Source organism: Solea senegalensis, linkage group LG12, assembly GCF_019176455.1.
Source record: "Solea senegalensis isolate Sse05_10M linkage group LG12, IFAPA_SoseM_1, whole genome shotgun sequence".
In the NCBI taxonomy this organism is placed as follows: Eukaryota; Metazoa; Chordata; class Actinopteri; order Pleuronectiformes; family Soleidae; genus Solea; species Solea senegalensis.
Window position 1 is genome coordinate 6863468 of NC_058032.1, and position 22662 is coordinate 6886129.

The following is a 22662-nucleotide window of genomic DNA, read 5'->3' on the forward strand; positions in this document are numbered from 1 at the left end:
CAAGAAACAACTACATTTAGGAGAGCACCCCGAGGTTTAGGGTTAGGCATGGAGAAGAAGTGAGGTTAGGGTTAGGGCCAAGATGACCTGGTAAGGCCATATAACAAGTTAAAAATGTCACCTTAAAGGCTATATTTCGTAGGTGTCGACAGCCATATTGTTCAGCTAAGTCCTTGGGCCTGCGCGCTACGGTCAGTACGCCACGTCCAGTACTGGCACCACTACAGCCCTCCAAAAAACCTTCAACCCCTAGAGAGGGAGAAGCTGAAAGAAATGTTCTTAGCCAAACCATTTGCAACAATTTAAAGTTCCTATTACACACAATAAAAAAAAAATGTTGTGCATTAATCACATACATGTATGTTGCTTGAGACCTGTAAGTCAATATAAGAGCCATATTCCTACTGGTTTTAGAGGCTGCTATGCCCTGAAATTCACATGGGATTTTTGATGACTCATCTTTGTTGTACTCAAGGGAGTATACAAGGGAGGTTTTTTTTTATGCTCTGCCTGAACAAAACCTGATGTACCATTCAGATGCATCAACTCCACTGCAGAGATGTGACCACATGTTTTTGGTCTCTCCCTCCTCAGCATCAGTTCAAAAAAATTCCAGATCATCATCCCCCTTTCCGAAAAATCCCTCTCAGCTTTCTCTTCAGTTGACTGTATGCACCTTAAAACCTTCACAGAAATAGAAACCAGCTCCTTAATTGAGCACTGTTGCATCCCTCTGTGCACAGCATCCACTAAATTCTACAAGTTGTCGCATAATGCTCTTGATAACTTCTGCAGACACTGACTGTAGAACATCTTTGCATCTTTGGCTGGTAGATTGATGGAAATAGTCAAGCTAGCTTATTGAAAACCAAGAAGTGACCATGCAAAATAACACCACAAATAAAGGCAACAGTGGTGGTGAGAGGTCTGCCATAACAAAGTAGGCTGTTTTCCATGCTGTGACTACTCAAAATGGCAATCGGTATAGCGACAAGACCCTACCTCACAGCTCATCCTAATCAGAAAAACAGTTAATATGCGGAAACTTCTAGTGCTCACTGAGTCATGCCATGATCATCCATAGATATTTGTATTTCTATTCAAGTTAACAGACTGTTTCATTTTGGTCACCTTTAATTGAGTAACAGGCCATTTAGGAAAAAAACCATCTTGAAATATCACATTACAGTTATAGAGGGAGGTGGGCAAGTCAGCGCAAAGAAGTCTAACAGATTCAACAAAAAATGACGTTAAGACATTCCATGAGTACTTTTACGGCAGTGGGAAAATAAGGGAACCAGCCAACTAGAGGAGGTACTGTATGTGTAGACTGATGTGGAAACACAACATTCCTTGACATAAGCAAATATGAATACCACAGTCACTGTTAAGCAGCAGTGAAACGTGACCATTCATCAGTAGCTATAAAAACAAATTTGGCTGGGCACTCTTTTTTTACGTCATCAAAATGCACCTTCCGATCCCTCTGCTGTGGTGACCTGAACTTTAAACTTTGCGCCACCTACTGCTTATCTTTGTGAACTAACTCCCAATATTAGCTGAATATAGCAGGGGATGGAAAACCTTATAAATGCATGTTTTTGTTTACCTAGAAAAATTCTGTATTATTTCTCACCCTTGTGGAAACTCTTATCTGTCTTCTAATCTTTTAGTATGTAGTATGCAGACAATGTACCACATTTAAACGGTTCTTACCTTGTCATGCAACTGTGCTGTTAAAGTTTTAGTGGTATACTGCAGAATAATTATTTAAAATTTAGAAACAACCATTGAATTGATGCATTCCTCTATAATTTTGCTTCAAATCCCACCCAACCAAAGTAAAAAATAAGCTGTGATGTCAACAATCAGCTCTGTCTCCTCTCAAAAAGTCTTGATTTAAGCAATTCAGCGCTCCCTGCTGGTGTTCCAGAGTTTAACAAATGCAACCAAAAAGCCTGCAGGCTTTTCTTCTGATAATCAGTAACTGTGCGACAGAAAAATATATATCTGTATAGCAAGAATGTAACAAAAGCTCAATAGATGTAAAATTGTTTTTATATAAAAATTGAGACTTGGGACACATTCAGCAATTTTACAACATTAGCAGTTAACACAACACATTGAGGTATCTATGAAAATGCCGCTCTTCTTTTCTGTCACTTAAAGAGACACTTAAAAACACAGGTACATTTTAAAATGAACACATTTCAAAGGAGACAACAATCTTGCAAAAAATATTGATTGTTAATCACAAACAGTGGCAGATATTTTTTTTTAAATAGAAACAAGTATTATATTGTTCATTTGACCAAAAACAGGACCCTCCCATCAATTAAAGTTTGATGAGGGTTCAAATGTATTTATAAGCCAGGAGAAGAGACTAAAAGGCTTGTGTGAACATGGACAAGTGTAAGACAGCAGAAAGAGCAGCTTCTTTTTCTGGCAAAAGAAAAAAAAAATCCATCCATTACCTTATGAATATCAGTTGTGGCAAAGACATACAATCATTATCAATAAATACATGTGTTTTATATAACAGTTCATTGAGTAAAGATAATGAAGAGCATATACAAAAATAACGGATTTATTAACAACATGGCACATTTAGCATTAAGACCTCTCATTCCTGTCCCTACCACTGTTCCACGTTGTCCATGTAATCCTCCATGGTGCTATTCTCGTCCAAATCCCACCACTCTGGGAGAGGCATCTCTAACTCCACATTGTCTCCACCAGCCTTCTTCCTCAGTTGCTCCTCAGTAACTACAGAGTGGCTGTCAAGCGGACGGGGTGTTTCTGTGGGCTTCAGCTGCCTCCATTGCTTTGTTGTAAGCCTTCCACGGAGCCGCCTTCTTTCCTGCTGCCGCCTCTCTCTGGCCAGCCTGCGCTCCTGCTGCCGCGCCACCTGGAAACGCTGTAAGAAAAGGTCTCGGCCGTACTCGTACAACTCTACATCCCATCGGTTTAGCTGACGGATTGTGCGTTGTATTTCGGGAGGTATGTCAACACTAGAGGCACGGGTGCCATTGAGCTGAGTAAAGGGTGCAATGAACTCCAAGTTGAAGGTTCGCTCAAACAGGTACTGGGTCTTACGTTGGTACTCAGTCAGCCCAAAGAAGGCCATGTCGCGTAGGTTACGCTTAGCACTGTGCAGAAGTACTGCCCAGCGCTCGTCCTCGCTCATGGCAGAGACATTGTAGCATCCAACCAGGCTTAGGTCAGCCAGCATGCGGGTCTGCCGGTTGTTGGCCAGGTTGTAGGGGCAGTCCATGAACTCCTGAAGGGAGCAGCCTGACCAGTCATCTCCAGGGTAGCAGCTTGGCAGCTCAGACAGCGTTGGTGAACGTCCATCACACACGTGTAAGGAGGCTTTCCATGTGGCACCACGCTGCACATGACGCCACTCACTCAAATAGCGTGATACTGGATCTCTCAAGATGGTTATATAATAATAGTTCCATCTGGAAAGAAAAAGTTTACATCAGGTTTGCAGTTTTAATTATTGCTGCAACAAGGTTTAAAATCTCAACACTAACATGTGCGCGCCCTCAGAAGACAGGCAGGATTTAGGTGTTAACATACAAAAATAATAATACATATTAGTTGGGCCATCTTTAAAAGTATGTGGTATGTTTAACTATTTAGTAAGGACATAAATCCCTTTATCTGACTGTTTTACACATCTCAGAACATTCTCAAAGATCATGTTAAATCACTTTAGAGATAGTCCACTGCTTTTAGGTGTCTGAAAGTCCTTGCCATCTTCAGTAACTATGTATATCAGTGTACTGGTGTCTTTGTTTTATTTTTACGCCCTTTAATGAGATAACTAACACATTTATGTTGATGGATTTACTACCTAGTTGACTTTTACTGCGTCTTCTTTGTATTAACAATTTGAAAAAAAACACAACAATTATTTTAAATAATGTTATGTATACCAACCTGGGCAGGTTCTTGGGAGCCTCTCGTGTGTTCATGCGTGACGGGACACATTTTGTTAGTTCCGTCCAGTCCGCATGAAGCCCACAGCTCCAGCCGGTAGAAAACCGGGAGAAGAGCCAGGTTTCTTTTTTACCTGGCCGGTAACAGGTACATTTCTTCTGGCCCGCATGGCACTCGCATGGTCTCTCCAGCTGGATATTTCGCACAAGATGTCGCCCAAAGGTGGTGCCACCTGTTTTTTGAATGTGTAGGAAAACTATAACGTCGTCTCCTTTGATGTTGAAGTCCACAACGCGATATAAATCGTCTTTGGTGAAGTTGAAACGGGGGACAAAGCGGACCAGGGCGCCGTCTTCTGCAATGTACGGGTCTTTTTGGAGCACGTCCCGGGGTTCGTTGCCACTGCTCCGGGGACCAGATGCACTGCCGACTTTCAACCAGGATCCCAACTGGTGCAGCATGTGGCACTCGGACCTGCTGGGACACACATACTGGACCGTGATGACTCCGAAAAGCAACGACATGAGCAGGGCGATGAGGAGCCTCTGGTGGCTGCTGCTGGTGGACTTCTCATCCATCTTCCCGGGAGGAGCAGAAACACATCACTCAGCCAGTCCGGACCCCTGCCTGGGCTGGGGTACCTCGGGGAGTAGTGTTTATACGGCCGCCAAACCCAGCGAAAACAATAACAATGCTGCAGCTGACCAGCTAACGTTAGTTAGCCACGGTGTTGTGTCTTCGGCAGAGTGCACGAGGGCGATAGAGTGTTTTAAGTTCAATGTTGAATAATTCTTAGCAAAGTGGATCCGTCTATTTTGAGCGAACAAACTTACACAAATGTTTTTTACCCCAAGAGTGATAGTTTGACGATCTTTCCAGCAGCAGTCGATGGTGATTGTCTTGAACAGCAGCCTGTGATTCTTGACCTTACTTCCCAGCAGCCTTTGCGCTTCATGGGGGGACGGGCGTTACGTCACCGTGTGCTGTCTTGCTGTCGAGTGTCGAACCAGAGAGCCACAGAGAAATAAACCTTTACACGGCAACTGACAGCGGCCTCGTCGCGGCCAGCCATCGACATCGTCCTGAATTGAGATATAATTACATACATGTATATTTTACAGTACACATACGTCATTGTACTAACAAGATGGGCCTCTGAATGATATGTTATTCACCGCCGAAATAGCTCAGTTGGGAGAGCGTCAGACTGAAGATCTGAAGGTCCCTGGTTCAATCCCGGGTTTCGGCATTTTGCATTTTACATTTAGCAATGTTGTTTAACTCACTCTTCCTGAGAGATTAATACTTACTTATTCCAATGACCTCTCCATCCGTACCTCTCTTGTTCCTCTAATTCTGACAACTCCTACCACAAATCACAGAGTGCTCACAATGTGAGCAACAACAAACTAGTTGTAAATTGTTTTTGTAATAAATGACTATTATCACTACTTCTAGTACTCTTGCTACAGCTACTACTAAATAAATAAATGTAACAGTGAAGCCAATTTGTTGTCACCACCTCAAAAAGTCTTTTTCTAAATCAGTATAATACCAACACCCCAAACTGCACTAATTGTATCCAGATAATAAAGCACATACAACATTTATATCTCAAGTAAAAACTTTATTACACACAATAATATAATAAAAAATATAGTACGCATTATATGGTTAGCGATTGAAAGATGGAGGGAGCGATCTGATTTGACAGTTCTGTATGGAGGAGAGTCTGTCAGGTGATAGGTAATGGCGTCACTGATTAAAGCCAGCCTTCGTCAGACAGCTCGGTTAGTGCCTGCCTGCTGGATGATTAAATCCTTTTCTGCATGAGTTAACGGAAAAGAGACCAGCTGCTGAAAACAGACATGAGGTCAAACCATCACAGGGGGATGTGTAGTCCCACATATCGCTGGTGTGAACAGATGCGTCACTATGCTCAACACTTACAACTCTTACAACTGAATGTGAACTGTCCAATATGATCTATAATTAATCCGATTTGTATCAGAATTGAACACTGTGGCTGGTAAAGTGAATTTTCTTTTTTTATGCTGCATAGATGCAATTATTCAATTCACAGTGTAGGGTTGTATACTTATTTGTGTAGTCTAACAACTAATATTACAGGAGTGTAATTATCAGTGTAGTAATAAAGTAGGCTACAAATACTCTGTCACTGTACACAATCCACATATCTGTACATTACTTTGTCATTTGTAGTTTTAGCAACTTTTACGCCACTAAATTTTCTCTATCTTGTTATTTGTTACTACCAAATAAAAATCAGAAGATGGTAATGGTCTGTATTTATATAGAGCTTTTCTAGTCTCAATCAGCAGATTTACTCTATAGTTTTGCCATTCACTCGCTTCAACATGGGGTCTTGCAGGAATTGAACCCACAACCTTTCAATTGCAAGACAACTTGAGCTTCCATGGCTCACTCTTTACTCCTCTTCACTTCACAAAAACAAAAACACTTTTACTTCTAAAACTTAAGTACATTTTATCTAAAAAAAATGACTTTTGATTCTTAAGTACAGTAAATGTCATAGACTTTTACTGACGTATTATTATAAAGTGACTTCAACTTCTAAGTAATTTTCAGGTAAGATACTTGTAGTTTAATTTTAAATTGTAGGTACTTTATACAAGGCTGGTAATTATGACACCAACAGTGCTGATGATTCTTTGTGTTTCCTGGAATTGGCGGCGGAGTGAGACGTCTGTCGGTGGTTGCTCCTCCTCTGTAGCGCAGGAATGCGCAGACACAGATGAGTCGGTCCCCGCCCTTGTTTCTTTAAATACCACCAGCAGCAGCAGCAGCGGTACTGCTGTGAACTGTTACATTGAAACTGAATTAACTGAACACATTGCGCATGCTTTCTACACGCTTTTTGAATTCGTGATTATTTCACCTCGCTGTAGTTGTATTTATCTTCTCTAACATGGAGCTGGACCGGCGGTTGTTGTTGGCACACTGTGCGCTCCACGCCGCGTCGGTGGTGGCGGGCTTGCTGGTGGTCATCCCCATGGCTCTCAACGGCTCCGCGTTCAAAGGCCGCTGCGCACTTTTCTCCACGGGCTACTGGAGAACAGACGACCGGGCCGAGGCGACTGAGCAGCCGGGACACGCCTCCCACCTGGTGGTGCAGCAGTGGGGCCCACTGGCGGCGTGCCAGTTCTCCACGTTCGTGGGTATTTTCACGGTGCTGTACGGTGCCGCGCAGGGCTGGAGGTGCCTCTTTTATCTGCACGGACGACATGACGAGTGAGTGAGTGCACTGACACACACAGATAGTACTGTACGTACTTTACAGAACTACTTGACTGCTGTTGTTTACAAGGCAACATTGACAACATTGGTGTAGTTACAAAACACAAAACATACATATATAATAAATACATATTTAGCTGTTGTTTAAAAAAAGTAAATAAACACTTAATACGTGTTTAAATGCAAGTGTATGTTTGGCTTTCGTCAGCAGAGGATGTTTGTTACGACCAGGGATGGGCAGTTACTGATACATGTGTTTAACACACAAAATATTATTTTTGTAATTTGTATTTTATTGTACTTTATTCACTTCTGTGCTGCAACAGCAACACGGGAAATTCATATTATTGGCTATTCAAGTTACTTTGTTATGTTTGAAATGTCCCCAAATAAGATTGTGCTATTGACTGTATTGACACAATATTTACAGTAGACAATAGTATTTTGAAAATGTATGGTCACAACTCAAAGAAAATAATTTAGTGCTGCAACGATTAATCAATTAGTATTCATTACTATTTTTTTCTGGACAAAACAAGACATTTGAAAACGAGTTTTGGAAACACTGGTTGATTTATTCATAGATTAACTGGGTCTGAAAATAATCGTATAATAATATATAAACCTAAATAAATTGTAATCTGTATTTAAAAATGTATGTAATCTTTGAATCTGGAAAGTAAATGAAGTGCAGAAGTGCCTGAAATCTGTATTCCCTTGAATGACCATCCGAGGGCAACACTTGTAAGTTTGTGATAAAAATGACCATACTTATCTTAATTTATTTGTTTATTTATCAGCATAAACAAAGATGATTAATTCAGCAGAAACAACACTATGGACATCATGTTATATACACAGCATGTCTAATATGTGCTGCACTGTTTATGCTTAGCACCCTGTTTTCGTCCTTCCTGACTGTGCTGCTGAGCGTGTGTGTGCTCTTCCTGTCTGGAGGGGCCAGTGTCCTCTTGTCTCTGGGTCTGTCCTCCTGGTGTGACACTGTGACTGATAACAACAAGCAGCCATACACGTGAGTCTCTTGGTTCTAAACTTATTTGATCTACATGGCTTTATAATATTGTTTACAAGATTTATAAATCATGAATATCAATGCCTTAACTCTTTTCTTTTGAATTGAAAGTTTGCAAATCCAAATCCACAATATCAAAACATATCTAAACATTAGAGATGCTTCAAACAGTCTTCCAGTAATTCATAATTAAATGGTCATTTTTTTGTTGACAGTTGTCTATAGAAATGTTGCATATATGTTGTTTCATAGTGGTGTTATTATTGTACAGCTACTGTATTAATATACAAAACAGGCACATTTAAGAAATTAAAAATGATTAATTTCACATCGTCTTAAGAATATTATCATTGTTTATTTTAAAATACTGCAATTTTTGGATACAAATAAAATAAAGGTTGTACATTTTTGTTATAATGTGTTCCATTATCTCAGTGTAATTGAGAATACTTTAATAAATCCCCTCTTGTTTATTGTTTGTCGTTAGCTGTGCAGAGTCCCAGTCTGTTCCTCTTTACCTGGATGTGGACACATCGTCCTTCTACACAGAGCTCAGTCTGGCACAGGTGGGTACACGTTCACTTGCATACAAGCATTATACTACACATAATAGTAGGTGTAGATGAAAACTGCACAGCACAAGGTCTCACCGAGTTGCTGTTGATGGATCTCCTCAGATACAATATGTGCATACAGTATCTCTTCATTTTATTTTGAAGCCTTGTCTGTTGTGCCACTGTCACTCCTTGTGTCCTCAGGTGTCTCTGTGGTGTGTGACGGCTCTGTGGCTGGCTCATTCCATCCTGGCCTTTCTCCGGCTCTACCACTCCCACAGTCAGCACATCCGCCGGCCTTGTCTTCCTCGAGAGAAGCAGCTCCTTCTTGGTCACAGTCCGTCTGACAACAGCAGCAGCAGCTCCAGCAGCTCCAGCAGCAGCAGCTCGCCCTCTCCTCCTCCAGCAACACCCACCATCTTAGTCTAACTCAGAGTTAAGGAGGTTGTTACATAAGGGGACATTTTTACTTTCAATATCTAAATGATGTCTTTTAAATTAGGTTTGACACCAATTTTTTTAACCTCATTCCTCCTGGTAATGTGAACTCCTAAAGTCCTATCAGTCCATGTATAATTTTACTGTTTTAATAATTGGTTTAGTTCATAATGTTAAAATTAACTTCAGCCAATGAGTAACACATAACAAATTTATGTTTCAACTGTGAAGCAAAAATACTTTTGAACAATATTTTGTGTTAATCAGTTTTTGGCTGTTTTATATAGGATTTAGCCTGAAAAGGCTTCATTGTGATGTCTGAGCATTGCTCACATTACATTACAGTGTGTAAATCAAGCACCCGCCGCCTCATAGTGACACCACATGCAACCAGACGGTGCTTACTCTAAACACTTCGCTATATTGAAGATGCATGTTTGTTCAAAGATGTTTAGCTGGAGTCCTAACAGTTTGCACAGTTGGTTCCACATCAGGGAGAAAACCTTTTTGTCGACTTGGTATAAATGTGATGTTCTGATGTTGCACTGAGGCGCTTTTATTGTGAAGCATGTGGTAAGAGTGTGACGTAGTCGCCATGTACAGTACGTGGAACAGGCTCACTGTGTGAGCATGACCCGAATGTCCTGTTGCAAACAGAAAGAGTTATTGCTGCCTCTCTCCTCTTGTGATGATTTGTGTCATGATGCCGTTAGTGTGGACGCAGCCACTCTCTGGCCATTAATGAAGCAGTCATATCCTCTCTAGCCATCCATGTAGACCCTGTCCTGGATAGTCAGGGGCTAAACTTTCATGGATCCTTTTGAGAGAGATTGGTGTGGAAAAGGCTCAGTGAAGAGGAAGGAAGTTACTAAGTTAGCTGAGTTTGTTTTTTTTAGATGAACTATTAGAACTTTCTCTCCTCAATCAGAGTGGTTGTAATGACACACAGACAGCAGAGCAATAAATCTGATTGAACGACGACGAGACAGTCAAATTGTGATTTGTAACAGATTAAATGTTTTTTATGGTAATTGAAAATAATCTTAACTTTTAACCCCTCGTATTTGTTGAGTCTATTTATATTCATGTTTTTTTTCATTCAGAATAAAAAGCCTCTCATCATTCATACATACTCAGTTTTTTTTATTTAAAATATCTATAATTTGAAATAAATCACAGTTATAAACTTTCAGGGCTAACAATAAAATTAAAAATAAGAAAAGCAGTAAATTATGACATGCAATGCTGGAACCAACAACTGTGGTGGCTTTGTTTGATTAATTAAATATACCGCTGGTAATTTTGACTCCACTTGAGATTATTTGTCACACGGCTGTGGCATTGTGTATTCCTCAGACAGGACAGGTCAACACAAATGTAATGGAAGGTCTTATATAATGAGAGCAGAGTTTACTAGGTAAAGAAAATTATTATATATAAAATATAATCGTTATATGACAAGCAGCATATTGCATTTAAAATCACAATTTTAATACATGTAACAATTGTTATGAGCGAGTGTTACGTATATATACATATATGTATGTATATATACATCATTTACAGTATGTGATGATTAAGTACAGTAAATGTAATATACTTTTACTTCATTTATTAGATATATATATATATATATATATACATATATTAATATTATTAAAAAATGTAACTTCTACAAAAGTCATTTTCTGGTAAGATACTTGTACTTTTACTCAAGCATCCGTTTTAAGTACTTTATATAAGACACCAGGTGTAGTTTTCTTTTTTTGCCGTTGGTGGCAGTAAAGAGCGCAGAGAGTGATTGACGTGATAATTTTTACAAAAGCGAGGAAGCAACGAGCCAATCACAAACTAGGTCACCATATTGAATTGTTTTCTTCCCGAGTTTTGAGCTTCGCTTGTTGTAGTCACAGTTTTTTTTAGAGTTTAGTAGGATTTTAGTCGCTAAGTTAAAACTAGTAGATCTTTTTAAACAATGAAGTTATCGGATATTAAAAAGTTAAAAGTGGCAGTGCTGCGGTCCAGACTCGAAGAAGTAGGTCTGGACAGTAGAGGACTGAAGGCTGAGCTGGTAGACAGACTGTGGTCTAAACTACAAGATGAGGTGCTGCCGGTGAGCTGTCCACCGACAGCACCGACCGAGACAGTGGAGAACTGTGCCCCGTCATCAACAGACGCGAGTATTGCTGCACCATGTTATGTGCACAGCACCAGGGAGTTTACACACAGCGGTACCCAGACTGAGACAGACACCGGTGTGACTACAGTACAACAGGGCACTGAGTTGCTGTCAGAGTCCGTAAACTGCTCCGTGACTGAGCGAATAGATGTGGACGAAGATTTGTCCCCAGAGGAGGAGGAGACGGGCAGAGGGAGAGCTTTCTACGAATTCAAAGAGGAGATACGATACAAGAGGTAAAACACAGGCAGCACAGAGGACAAGAGTCAGTAGGGATGGCTCCATAACACTCTTTGGTGGTTAAAAAAACCCCAAAAACCCTCATTAAAAGTTAGTCCCTATTCCCTCTTCTTAAACAGAGCCAAATCACCACAGCCTGCAGTGGACAGAGAGGAGACAGAGAGACAGGATGAAGATAAAGTACGTCTAGATCAACGTGAGTCTTTAAACAACAACTGCCACCATTGTGGTAGGGAAACAAACTTCAGAGAATTCACAAATTTGTCATGGTAGACAAATTATAATAATTATTTTAAAAACCTCCCTCTGTTGTCACCACAGATAATAGTCACCTCCACTTTGAGGTCAGTTCTGATGGATCATGTGGACAGCCACGGTTCTGGGCTCAGTCCCCTTCACTGTGGTCAGGCTCGAGGCTCACCCATGGGGTGCTGCAGGGCAGGGTGGGATTTGAGGTGAGGCTGGAGAAGATATTGCTGCCCACACAGCTGGACGATCAGGAGTTCACCAAGTCCTATGGTGTGAGAGTTGGCTGGTCGGTGGCGGACACCTCTCTGCTGCTGGGTAAGGATCTCTTCCTCTCTTTCCTCGAGAAAGTGAGTTAATCAGAGTTTTCTTTTATTCATGTTAAACTGCCTTTAATCGTAACATGTTTCAATGTCCCTCTGTTTTTTCAATGTGTCTCACACCAGGTGAGGATGAGCTCTCCTTTGCTTATGATGGCAGCAGCAAGATAGTGTCAGGTGGAAAGAAGGAAGAGTTTGGAGAAAGTCTTTCAGTGGGGGATATCATTGGCTGTTACACTGTGAGTTACACTTTCCTTCATAATTTTTTCCATCTATACAAAATCAGTAAACATAGCAAGTCATCTCTCAATCTTCTGTGTCTGTGTTTATACCCACAGTCTTTCTCCACAGACGGTGGTGTTCAGCTCTCTTTCCATAAGAACGGTCGTTTCATGGGAGTGGCCTTTTCCCTCAATGCCTCTGTGCTGCGTGGTCGTCCTCTGTTCCCTCACATTCTCTGTAAGAGCTGTGCCGTCAGGTTCCTCCTTGACCCCACAACTCCTTCCTGGTATCTAAGCCCTCCAGGTTTCACGCCGCTGGCCGCTCTTACTGCTGAGCAGAGGATACGCTCTACGCTGCCCCCTAATTCCAGAGCACAGTGTGAGGTGAGAGACGGGGGTTACAACTTTCTACAAAAACATGTACAATCAATTAAAAAAAAGTGGACAACATGGCAAAGCAGCTCTTATAAGATACCCTCCCATCTTTAGCAGCACATTCAGCCCTTGAATTTGAGGGAATTGGCCACGGTCCTTTAAAATTCTGCCTTCATTTTCTTGTTCCTTTCTCCAGGTGCTGATGATGGTGGGGCTTCCTGGTTCTGGGAAGAGCCACTGGGCCAGGACTCACATGAAGCAGCATCCACAGAAACACTACAGGCTGCTGAGCACAGAGGGGCTGCTCGCATGCATGATTGTCAGTCACTCCTCCAGTTCATTACTGTCATGTTTGATATTCACACTCACAGATGATGTTTAACCTCTGACCAGTTGATGCTAATATGCATGCGTGTGTGTGTGTAGAGTGGTGGACCGAGGGACAGCAGGTTACGGCAGGCCTCACAGTCTCTGACTGCTTTAATTGAGATGGCTGCTCAGACTCCTGGAAACTATATCTTGGACCAGGTACTGTAACTTTAACCCTTCACTCCTACACATGGGTCAGTTAAAGAGCCTGCTTAGTGACTTGACCTACTCACTTTTATAATATCAATATAATTTAAATCATTTAGACCACACATGTTAGTGTTTTAGTCATGTACGTATATGTTGCAGGCAAATGACACCATTTATAACCTAATTATATTAAAAGCCATTTTTCCCAATACTCCAGTTGGATTTTAGAGGTTGCTATGCCCTTGAAAATGCTTTGAGATGTACCATTTGGACCAATCACTTCTACTTTGACATTTTCTCTGTCATTTTACCACTTCCAGTGCAACATCTTCTTCTCGGCAAGACGTCACAAACTGCAGCTGTTCGCAGGTTTCAGGAGGCGGGTGCTGGTAGTTTTTCCATGTGCAGATGAGTGGAAGAGACGACTGTCCCTACACAAGATGAGTGAGGAAGAGCCCATCCCACAAACGGCACTGCTCAAACTCCAAGGTGTGCACTGATCTGCAGCTGGAAGTCAGTTTCTATTACAAATGAACATTATTTTCTCGTCTGTTGCATTCTTTCTGTAGGAAGGGAGCTGAATGACTCAGACAAAGTGAGAACTCATTTTTCTTGGGTACTTCTTTAATTCTGCATTCCTACAAAGGATTAAAGGATCTTTCGTTAGATTATGTTTGGCTGCGTTTGACTGTCTGTCAGACTCAGATAGTAAATGATTGGTCGTAGGTTGTAAACATTTTTGAAGGGGGGAGTGTTTGTGTTTTGTTTTTTTTTAGATTGGGTAATGTGTTGATAATGTGGGACGCTGGGTGGCATTGTCTTAGTTTTGTGTTTTCTTAAAGCAGCAAGGCTCTTGTTCAGGCTTGTGTTTTGTCGGGAACTTTTGGTGGACTCTGCAAACCAGCCCACATTTGCAAAAAACATGTTCCACCACCCTACATCATCACCGGTGGCTGTTTCTCAATGCACAACGTAAGCAGAATCGAGAACAACAATGGCTACATGGCAGATTTTATAGAGCTGCGTTGAGCTTTCCTTCCGTTAATTTGGCAAATTGTGTTTATCCATTAGTCCAGCATTCACCACCTGCTCCTGTCACCTCTTCCTCAAGCTTACAGCTGACACACCCACTGATGACATAATGGTTTGCATGAGAAAGTCAATCATTTTTTGGTTCCAGCAGGAAAATACTTTATCAGGTTTCAAACCAATTTATTTTCAGTGTAAACATGCCATGAAATGGAGCCCTTATTTGTGATTCCAGTGAGCTGCAGTCTTCCTGTGCAGCAGACTGACCTGATGGAGGAGCTGCAATACGTGGAGCTGCCTCAGGAACAGGCACAGATGCTCCTGCAGGAGTACAAATCCCGTGCATGCAGACTGCTGCCCCCCGTCCCCAAACAGGACAAGAAACATCCCAGAGTTCACAGGAAAAGACGCCACCCTCTTGGCCGTCCACCATCACACAGGATCCACAGGACTGGGATAAACGGTCAGCAGGAAAAACAAGGAGCATTATTTTGTGACTTTTTTTTTTAAGATTACTTTTTTGATAACAATCCTCTGAATGTTTTTTTTAGGGTGGAACAATATGTTGTCATGGACCCAACACCCAAGATACGTGAGTATAACCCCAAACCAGCTCTGTCTTGTACACGTAAAAGGCTTTCGCCCTCCTAACTGTTACACAGTGGACTTTTAGAACGTGGATTTTACTATTATCAAATGAATCACAGTGAACAGTGAAAACAATGATGCATGTGAGCATAGCTGCGTTTTTTTCCCAGGCCGGTGCTTTTGATATGTTGACTGATCATGGGATATAAAAACCAGTTTGTGTGCAAATCACACATACAGTGAGCAGACTAGTTAATCTGTTCAGTACCATTTCTTTTGCATCACCTAACTGGTTACCAGTTTACCATTTACATCTGGATTTAACTGTGGTTTAGGTTAGGTAGCTATAAATTCAGCATGTAGCTACAAGTCAAACTTAAACGGCAAACCACTAAAAGTATTTCACATTTTATCTGCCAGATAATCACAATGTACCTCTTTTGTGTCATTTACATTCCAGTGGAATGTGGCTTATCGGGACCAGAGCTACAACTACAACAGAGACTTTGGCTATGTTGGTTATGGAAATGACTACTAGAGAAAAAAATCCTGCTATTATTGCTCAATCATCTGTGCAGACCAATCAATGCTAGTAAGGGTTGTAGTATTTAAGAATGTAAATGATAAAAACCTGGTCACTTAAAAAAACAAATTTTTATTATTATTAGTTTTCACTATACAAATAATTAAAAACATTACTTTTACACTGTTTTAATAGCACAATTGTCAAAAGAAATGTTTGTGTCAGGTCTCAGTCTCCATCGGGCTTCACAGTCTGATAAAGCAGCACTGCTCCTTTAGCTGAAGGACACAGCTCTGACCACAGAGGACAGCTCCTGTCCAGCTGCAACACCTCCTATTAACAACAGAGAGAACAAATCACATACTGCATATTTACTAAACCTGAATCGCAGCTTCCTGCGTCTGAAGATAAGATAATAAAAGTCGGTGGTTTGCAACACTGCACCCCCATTTGTGTCCACTTACTTAAAGGAGGAAAGTTTATTCCATTTATTTAGAAATTAAAACATAAAAATATATGCAATAAAAATAGCATTACCTAAAGTTACCTGCCCCTCTTTCACATTATGTCAGTGCACATTACACAAATTATACATCTTTTATACAAAAAAAATTAAAAGCCCAAACAATTTATGGAAATGTAACCAAGGTAGAGCTAAATTGTCATAGTTATTGAAGATGTGAATCTGAATGACTTTTTAATTGATTGTGAGACCGTGATTCTGCGTTCCATTTAATTTCTTTCTTTTTAAATATCTCTGTTCCCCTTCCCCAGATTGTTAAGACTTTCTCTTTTTTCAAATTGATTCTATAAGTTGCTTCGAAGAATTTTCTTGTGTGACTTACACATTATTTGCAGAATGTGGTGATCGACCAGATGAACAAAGTTCAGCAATTTCCATTTGACTTGAGGGACATGAAACCTGTACCTTTCATACTAATGAGTCTTATGACTTTCTTCTGTTATACAAAAATTGAGTGTGTATGTGTTTTGTACCTTAAAGGGATACTTGAGTAAAAGTATCTAAGCAGAAAATGTAAAAGTAAGGTTTGAGCAATGGTAGATCAGTGGTAGTGCAAGTTGTCTTTCAACTGTAAGGTTGAGGATTCAAATCCTGGCTCTGCAAGTCTATACTATACGTGTCCTTGAGCAAGAAACTTAAGTTGAAGCGTGTGAATGGGTATGAAAGACGTGTGAACATATTTTACTTTGTAACGCCGCTTTGTAGCAATAATCTGAGATTTGTGCTTTAAATTCTCATCTATGATGACACCCAAAAATGTATTCTTATGAACTTGTCTCCCCCCCCAAAAAAAATGAATTAAAACATCTTTATTTTACATATATGTAAATTACCCTTAGTCACTCGCCCAGTGGCGATCATTGAATTGGTTGGAAGATAACTTTTGTATTTAGGTCTCATCAGAAAACATTGCTCATTACTTGTGTCTGTCAGTGTAGTTCACTCACTGCTCTGCTGAGGAAGATGATGTCCGTGGACTCGTGCGCCTCTGCTCCCCCTTTCCAGTACAACTGTCTGACGTCTTCAGACGTCAGTGAGCAACTAAGGACACAAATACACACACACACACATACAGTAAAACAAACTCCACCGTTACACTTTGTCAAACATGGTGTCGAGTGTCAGAGATTAGAAACAATCTCCAATATTACACACAACCTTCATTTAATATTTGCTCATGTAACGGAAAAACAGAACAGTAAAACTGAACTTTCAGGGGACTGTTGCAAGATAAGAGATTACTGTAAACTGGGATATGTCAATTATTCAGGCGTGAATTTGACCAATCTAGTAACAGAAAACACAAGCTACACTTATTTAAATCAGAATTAACCACGAGTACCTGACGTAGAACTCGGCGCTTGGTCTTTCAGCGCTGGTGTGATTCAGAGCGACGCCCATCAGGACAGGCTGTCCGAGGCAGCTCAGAGGAACATTCACCTGGACATGCACAGAGGGAAGACGTGAGGGATTTCCATGTCACACACTCTCAGACGTGGACAAGTGGAAACTGATTTACGGTTTCTTTGCAATAACTCAACCTGCTCATTTTTTGATCGGTCAATAATCACAAGAAAACAAGTGCATCCGTCTGTGTTTTTTGAGATTCTCTTTTTTAATTATCTTTTACCTTTTCGAGATTTTAAATATTTAGATTCATTTGACCTCTTTTAACACTTTTGAACATAAACTTCTAATTTCTTTTACAGGCTTTTTTTTTGCTGTGGATTGGATTTTTTTTTTTTTGCTGATGTTTTTAAAGCTGTTGTTTTTAACTGTTCTTGTGCGGCACCTTGATTATGCATTTGTGTATGAAAATTGCTCTTTAAATAAAACCACCTTGCCGTAAAGCAGTGGTTCTCCATTATTTTCTGTCATGCCCCCCCCCATAGGACAGAAAGTTTTTCACGCCCCCACCTCCCTGAATTGAAAGTGACCGGACCTCATTCCCAGAATGTAAACAGTGTCTGCCATCTTTGCTAACAGTTACGCTAACAGGACCAAGTGGCCCTGGTGGGCACGTAACAAAGAAAAGAATGACAATATTTCTCAACTCAGAGGATAACTTGAGTGGATGTGGTGAGAGGACTAACGACAAAAGTGTGAAGACTTTAATAAACAGCGGATTAAACACAAAAGTCTTCCAGTGATCTTGCCTACAGAGGCTTTGACTACCAAGGTGTCTACAGACACAAGCTCACCTCGTCTCTGATCTCAGCGCACACAGACGCAAACAGCTCTGAGACGACGGCCTCCGGCCTCCGTTGCATCATCGCCATGCTGATCTCCTCACATCCTGCCTGACCTAGACTCTCACACACTGCCTGAATGCAGCAGAACATGGAGAAATGAACACATGAAGCAACAGAAGTGACATTAATTTTTTTTATGTATATATATATATATATATATATATGTGTGTATATATATATATATATATATATATATATATATATATATATATATATATATATATATATATATATATATATATATATATATATATACACACACATATAATTCACTCCACCTTTGGCTCTGGGTGGCCTCCAGGAATGTCCAGTAGTCCCCCCGCCTCTGCCACCCTCTGGCTCCTCCTGATCATCACCACCTGTCCGTCATTAGTACACAGGATGGCGCCCACACCCAGAGGTTGAGACAGCATCACCATGGGATCATTGAACTCTGCCTCTCCGCGCTGACGGAGCCCTGCCACTCGACAGGACCAGTTGGTTCCGAGGTAGTCCTTATAGCATGTCAGGCCGAGTCTCAGAGTGAGGAGAGGCCCACTCTCTGGATCATCTGTGTTTTTAGAGGAGTGTGAGGAAGCTTGGTCCAGTGTACCAACACTTTGATGGATGACACCTTCTACGTTTTCTGTTCCTGGTCTTAGGTCCAAACTCTTCTGAGCAGCATCCCCCGATCCCCACAAGCCCTCTCGTCTTTGGCAGTTTGGTAATTTATCTTCCTGATCTTCCTGATGGTGTACTTCACATGAATGGGTGCAGGGCAGATGTTTGGGAGAAGTACAGCATGTTGATGAGGTCGACTTTAAGGAGGTGAAGCAGAAAGAGTGAAGTCTGAATTTGGCCCCATTGAAGAGCCACGGCTCCCTGGACACCCGCTCCCTCCACACCTCTTCTATGTGATGCTCTACAGCATCATCTGTCTGCCTGTTATATCTGAAAAGAAAGTCAAGAAAACAGTAAAAAACGATTAAAGCTCCACTGTGTAACCTTTGGTGATTTGTTGTTGAACAGAACCGATGGGACATTATTTTCTATGCTGCGTCCTTCATCTGAAATCAGGGACAAGCGGGGACAAGAGACATTAATCCTTAGTCAATCTGCTGAACGACCGTTTTTTTTTGGGGGCAGTAGATTTCACTTCTGAAACTTTTTAATGGGAACTGAAATACAACCCCCTAGTGGTTGGGAGAAAATGCACAAATAAAAATGAGACATGGCTCCTACAACTATATATATGCTATTTCACAATTTCCTTATGATCCCGTCAGTTGGTTTCAGATGTGCGGCATTGATTTACATTCTTACCGTTCAGAAAGTTCCACTTGCACTCGTGACTCCAGCAGCCCCCTCCAGGCTGCACAGTGCAGCAGCACAGACACTTCAGGGTCCGTCATGTCTTCATCTCCCCCTGTGGATGATCACACACACGTCACAGCATATGTGGCATTAATTGAGGTCCCTGAGTGAGTGAGAAAATTAAAGCATGACCTTTGACCCATTATGTGTTTACATATTTTATTCGGTCACCACTTTAATTTTTAACGTTTTTGCCAAGAAAAGTCTGGACAAGTAAACTTTTAAAAGTACATTTTAAACAAGCTACTCTTTTACTTTAACTTGAATACATTTTTAGAACAGTACTTTTACTTGTACTTGAGCAGAATATTATCAAAATAGTGGTACTTTTACTTGAGTAGAATAATTCAGCACTCTTTCCATCTCTGCACTATAATGTAGTCAGTACTGGGCAAAAGTCTTTTAAGCCACCATTTGGTTTGTTGTTCTACTAATTAAAGTATTTAGTGTGGCCTACACTTACACTTGAATAGTATAAGTGTATTTGTCTATTTGAAATCAAATAGCTGCTGTGAAAAAGGTATATTACGCCAGGCTATATGCACGTGTTGTGTGAGTTAAACTCTTGAGATTATATAGAAGACCAACTTTTAGTCACATCCATGTAGAACTTATTGTAAGTCGCTTTGGATAAAAGCGTCTGCTAAATGACATGTAATGTAATGTAATGTAGAAACAACAAAGCTGGAGGTGACCTGAGACCTTTCTACAGTACTGCAAATGACAACAAAAACCTGTAGCCATTTAAAAGCAGCTATTTGCTGTGTGCAGAAGGTGTGACATGACCACTCACTCTCCTCCTCAGAGACAAACAGACACACACACACACTGAGTGCCCACACAGTCAGAGACAGATGGATCATTTTTCTTACTCACTTATGTCCTTTATGTCAAACCAGTGCTACTGGTTGAGGTTACTGTCACTGACACAACCTTTTCAGGCTTTAACGAGACAAAGAACATGTTTTAGTTACAAACACTCTGCTCACTCCTCCCTTTCCCCCATGTTTGTCGGAGAACTACTGTATGTGAGGAAGAGAAGGATGATGAGAGAGCAAAAGGATCTTATTGGGAATAAATCTGCCTCCTGTAAAAATGGATCAATATTTTCTCAGGTGGTACTTGGTTCAAAAAGTTTGAGAACTACTGGTCTAATGTAACAAGCTGGACAAAACAGCCAAGAATGATTATAATAAATATAACTAAGGCTGCAACTCGTCTTTCATAATCGATTCATCAGTTGATTCTTTTCTCAATTAATCGAGTACTTGATTGGTCCAAAAAATGCAAAAACTTATTCAGTTTTAATGATTTCTTTGTTAAATGGAGAAAATATTCACGTTTAACATGAATTTTTGTGTGAGAAAAATAATAGCTGACGAGTTAATCGTCAGCTATGTAATCGAGTAATAAGCTCAGCCCTAATAATAACATAACATATAAAGTGCTATTTTAATGTATTCATTTATCATTCATCTTTTTCACCGATTTACCATCTTTTTGTGAGAATTTAATCTTATGTAAACTGTTTCACGTGCACGTTACAATTTTGTCAACTTTTAATGAATCCTGGAGTTGACACAGAAACAGCAGATTCTCATCATGTTACAGATAAATGTCCTCAGTCGTCAGTGACGTGCAGTGTTGCTGCATCATAACGAACACACAGATGAAATGTTATTGTCTCTCTTACCTTCTTGCGAGAACAGCTTCACTGCGTCTTCACTGTGCTGATGTCAACTATACTGAATGGGAAATAGCTAAAGGCAGCCGGAACAGTCGACAGAACACAGTGGTGTTAACCACTCCACTCGTGGAGTGTTAGATTGTACCTTTGCGTCTATGTGACTGCATGCCTTCGGCTGTATTTACATGAAAACTGGTTGATGAGTTTAAACGTTAAAAGCAGCTCAATGAACGCCTTCCTTTTTTTCACAGAACACATACAGGAAGGAAAGTCTGCTGTCACTCAGGCATGAGTTGACCTCGTCTGCCCTCTAGTGGAAAAACATATTAATCCTCCAGATACTCTTTTTATTATTATTAAATTATACAGTTGTGGAATCAACAAATAGACGGATGATGTAAAATCTCACATAATGTCAAAACAAAAGTGTTTATTATGATATGGAACAATAAATAGTTTACAATATAAACATATTTATTTTTACACCGTTTCTTTACGGGAATAACTTTGACAGGGATCGTTGTATCAAAATCAGTGGAAACATTCAAGACACATGAGACGAGCTCGAGGCGCGCGTGGTGGCGTGGGCACTTCGAGCTCGAACCCGTTCAGAACCGCTCGCGGTGCTAGTTACTTTTCACACGTGATGGACAGTATGGCAACTACAGAGTTAAAATCCTGCATCAATCGATTAGGGGCGTGTTTTAATAATTTGTCAAGCTACCTGTAAATCAAGGTAAATTTCCGGTCTGGACAAAAAATAAAGCTCCAAAAGAACGAGCCAGAACATTTGAGACAACACTGAGGAAATGTTTCACTACTCAAGTTAAGCTATACTTTGCTCTTTACACTCGCAGATCAATTAACATGTGTTATTTATGGCAAGTAAAAATGATCATTTCAAGTATTTTACAGAATAAGGGGAAATGGCGATGTTGTGAATTAAATAGAAAATAAAGTGTTTTAGGTATTTTAACAGGAAAAAGCAACACATGTTATTGGAGTCAAGTCATTTTGAGACATATTGGATGTTTTGGCCATTTCGATCAACTCTTTTGATTAAATTAAGTACATTTTAGGCAGATTTTTTACATTTTGCAATCACTTATGTAACATGTTTGTAACAGCAGTGGAGTGACATTCAACTTCAACCAGATTGTGAGTCATGACTTTTAAAATTAACACATGATTGCTGTGTACAGTAGAATCCAGCTACGCAGTAGTTCAGAAAAACCATGAAGAAACTGTGTTTTTAAGGAAAAGGGTTGTTTTATATTCTCTTTTTGAAAATCGCCAACAGAGGTGAACCCGAAATCAAGATTACAACTGTACCCTTTGGTAAAGACAGAAATAAA

The 22662-nt window shown here is 40.5% G+C and overlaps 4 protein-coding genes and 1 non-coding gene across 7 annotated transcripts; 3 read left to right on the forward strand and 2 right to left on the reverse strand.

Moving 5' to 3' along the window:
- Positions 1 to 2599: 2599 nt before the first annotated feature.
- hs6st2 (heparan sulfate 6-O-sulfotransferase 2) lies at positions 2600 to 4918 on the reverse strand. Its single transcript, XM_044039505.1, has 2 exons — positions 3949 to 4918; positions 2600 to 3464 (listed from the first exon to the last, which is right to left on the reverse strand). Exons 1-2 carry the CDS (start codon positions 4524 to 4526, stop codon positions 2636 to 2638), a joined length of 1407 nt encoding a protein of 468 aa, XP_043895440.1. The 5' UTR covers positions 4527 to 4918; the 3' UTR covers positions 2600 to 2635.
- Positions 4919 to 5124: 206 nt separating this feature from the next.
- Positions 5125 to 5197, forward strand: trnaf-gaa. Its single transcript has one exon. It is a non-coding gene; the product is annotated as a tRNA-Phe (tRNA).
- Positions 5198 to 6715: 1518 nt separating this feature from the next.
- On the forward strand, positions 6716 to 10378 carry zgc:153018 (Transmembrane protein 179-like). Its single transcript, XM_044039654.1, has 4 exons — positions 6716 to 7221; positions 8123 to 8260; positions 8748 to 8826; positions 9019 to 10378. The coding sequence occupies exons 1-4, from the start codon at positions 6899 to 6901 to the stop codon at positions 9241 to 9243; spliced, it is 765 nt and encodes a 254-aa protein (XP_043895589.1). The 5' UTR covers positions 6716 to 6898; the 3' UTR covers positions 9244 to 10378.
- Positions 10379 to 11121: 743 nt separating this feature from the next.
- On the forward strand, positions 11122 to 15956 carry si:ch211-107m4.1 (heterogeneous nuclear ribonucleoprotein U-like protein 2). Its single transcript, XM_044040699.1, has 11 exons — positions 11122 to 11667; positions 11791 to 11867; positions 11993 to 12235; positions 12364 to 12476; positions 12576 to 12842; positions 13030 to 13152; positions 13260 to 13361; positions 13673 to 13841; positions 14617 to 14844; positions 14933 to 14973; positions 15430 to 15956. Exons 1-11 carry the CDS (start codon positions 11228 to 11230, stop codon positions 15505 to 15507), a joined length of 1881 nt encoding a protein of 626 aa, XP_043896634.1. The 5' UTR covers positions 11122 to 11227; the 3' UTR covers positions 15508 to 15956.
- Positions 15643 to 21578, reverse strand: nudt22 (nudix (nucleoside diphosphate linked moiety X)-type motif 22). Of its 3 annotated transcripts, XM_044040702.1 has the most exons (8): positions 21314 to 21578; positions 20497 to 20562; positions 19570 to 19672; positions 18546 to 19197; positions 18217 to 18339; positions 17358 to 17455; positions 16963 to 17056; positions 15643 to 15825 (listed from the first exon to the last, which is right to left on the reverse strand). In XM_044040702.1, exons 3-8 carry the CDS (start codon positions 19656 to 19658, stop codon positions 15721 to 15723), a joined length of 1161 nt encoding a protein of 386 aa, XP_043896637.1. In that variant the 5' UTR covers positions 19659 to 19672; positions 20497 to 20562; positions 21314 to 21578; the 3' UTR covers positions 15643 to 15720. The 3 variants fall into 3 exon arrangements, with proteins under 3 accessions (XP_043896637.1, XP_043896635.1, XP_043896636.1); XM_044040700.1 differs by lacking the exon at positions 20497 to 20562; XM_044040701.1 differs by lacking the exons at positions 20497 to 20562; positions 21314 to 21578 and having other exon boundaries at positions 19570 to 19891.
- Positions 21579 to 22662: the final 1084 nt, after the last annotated feature.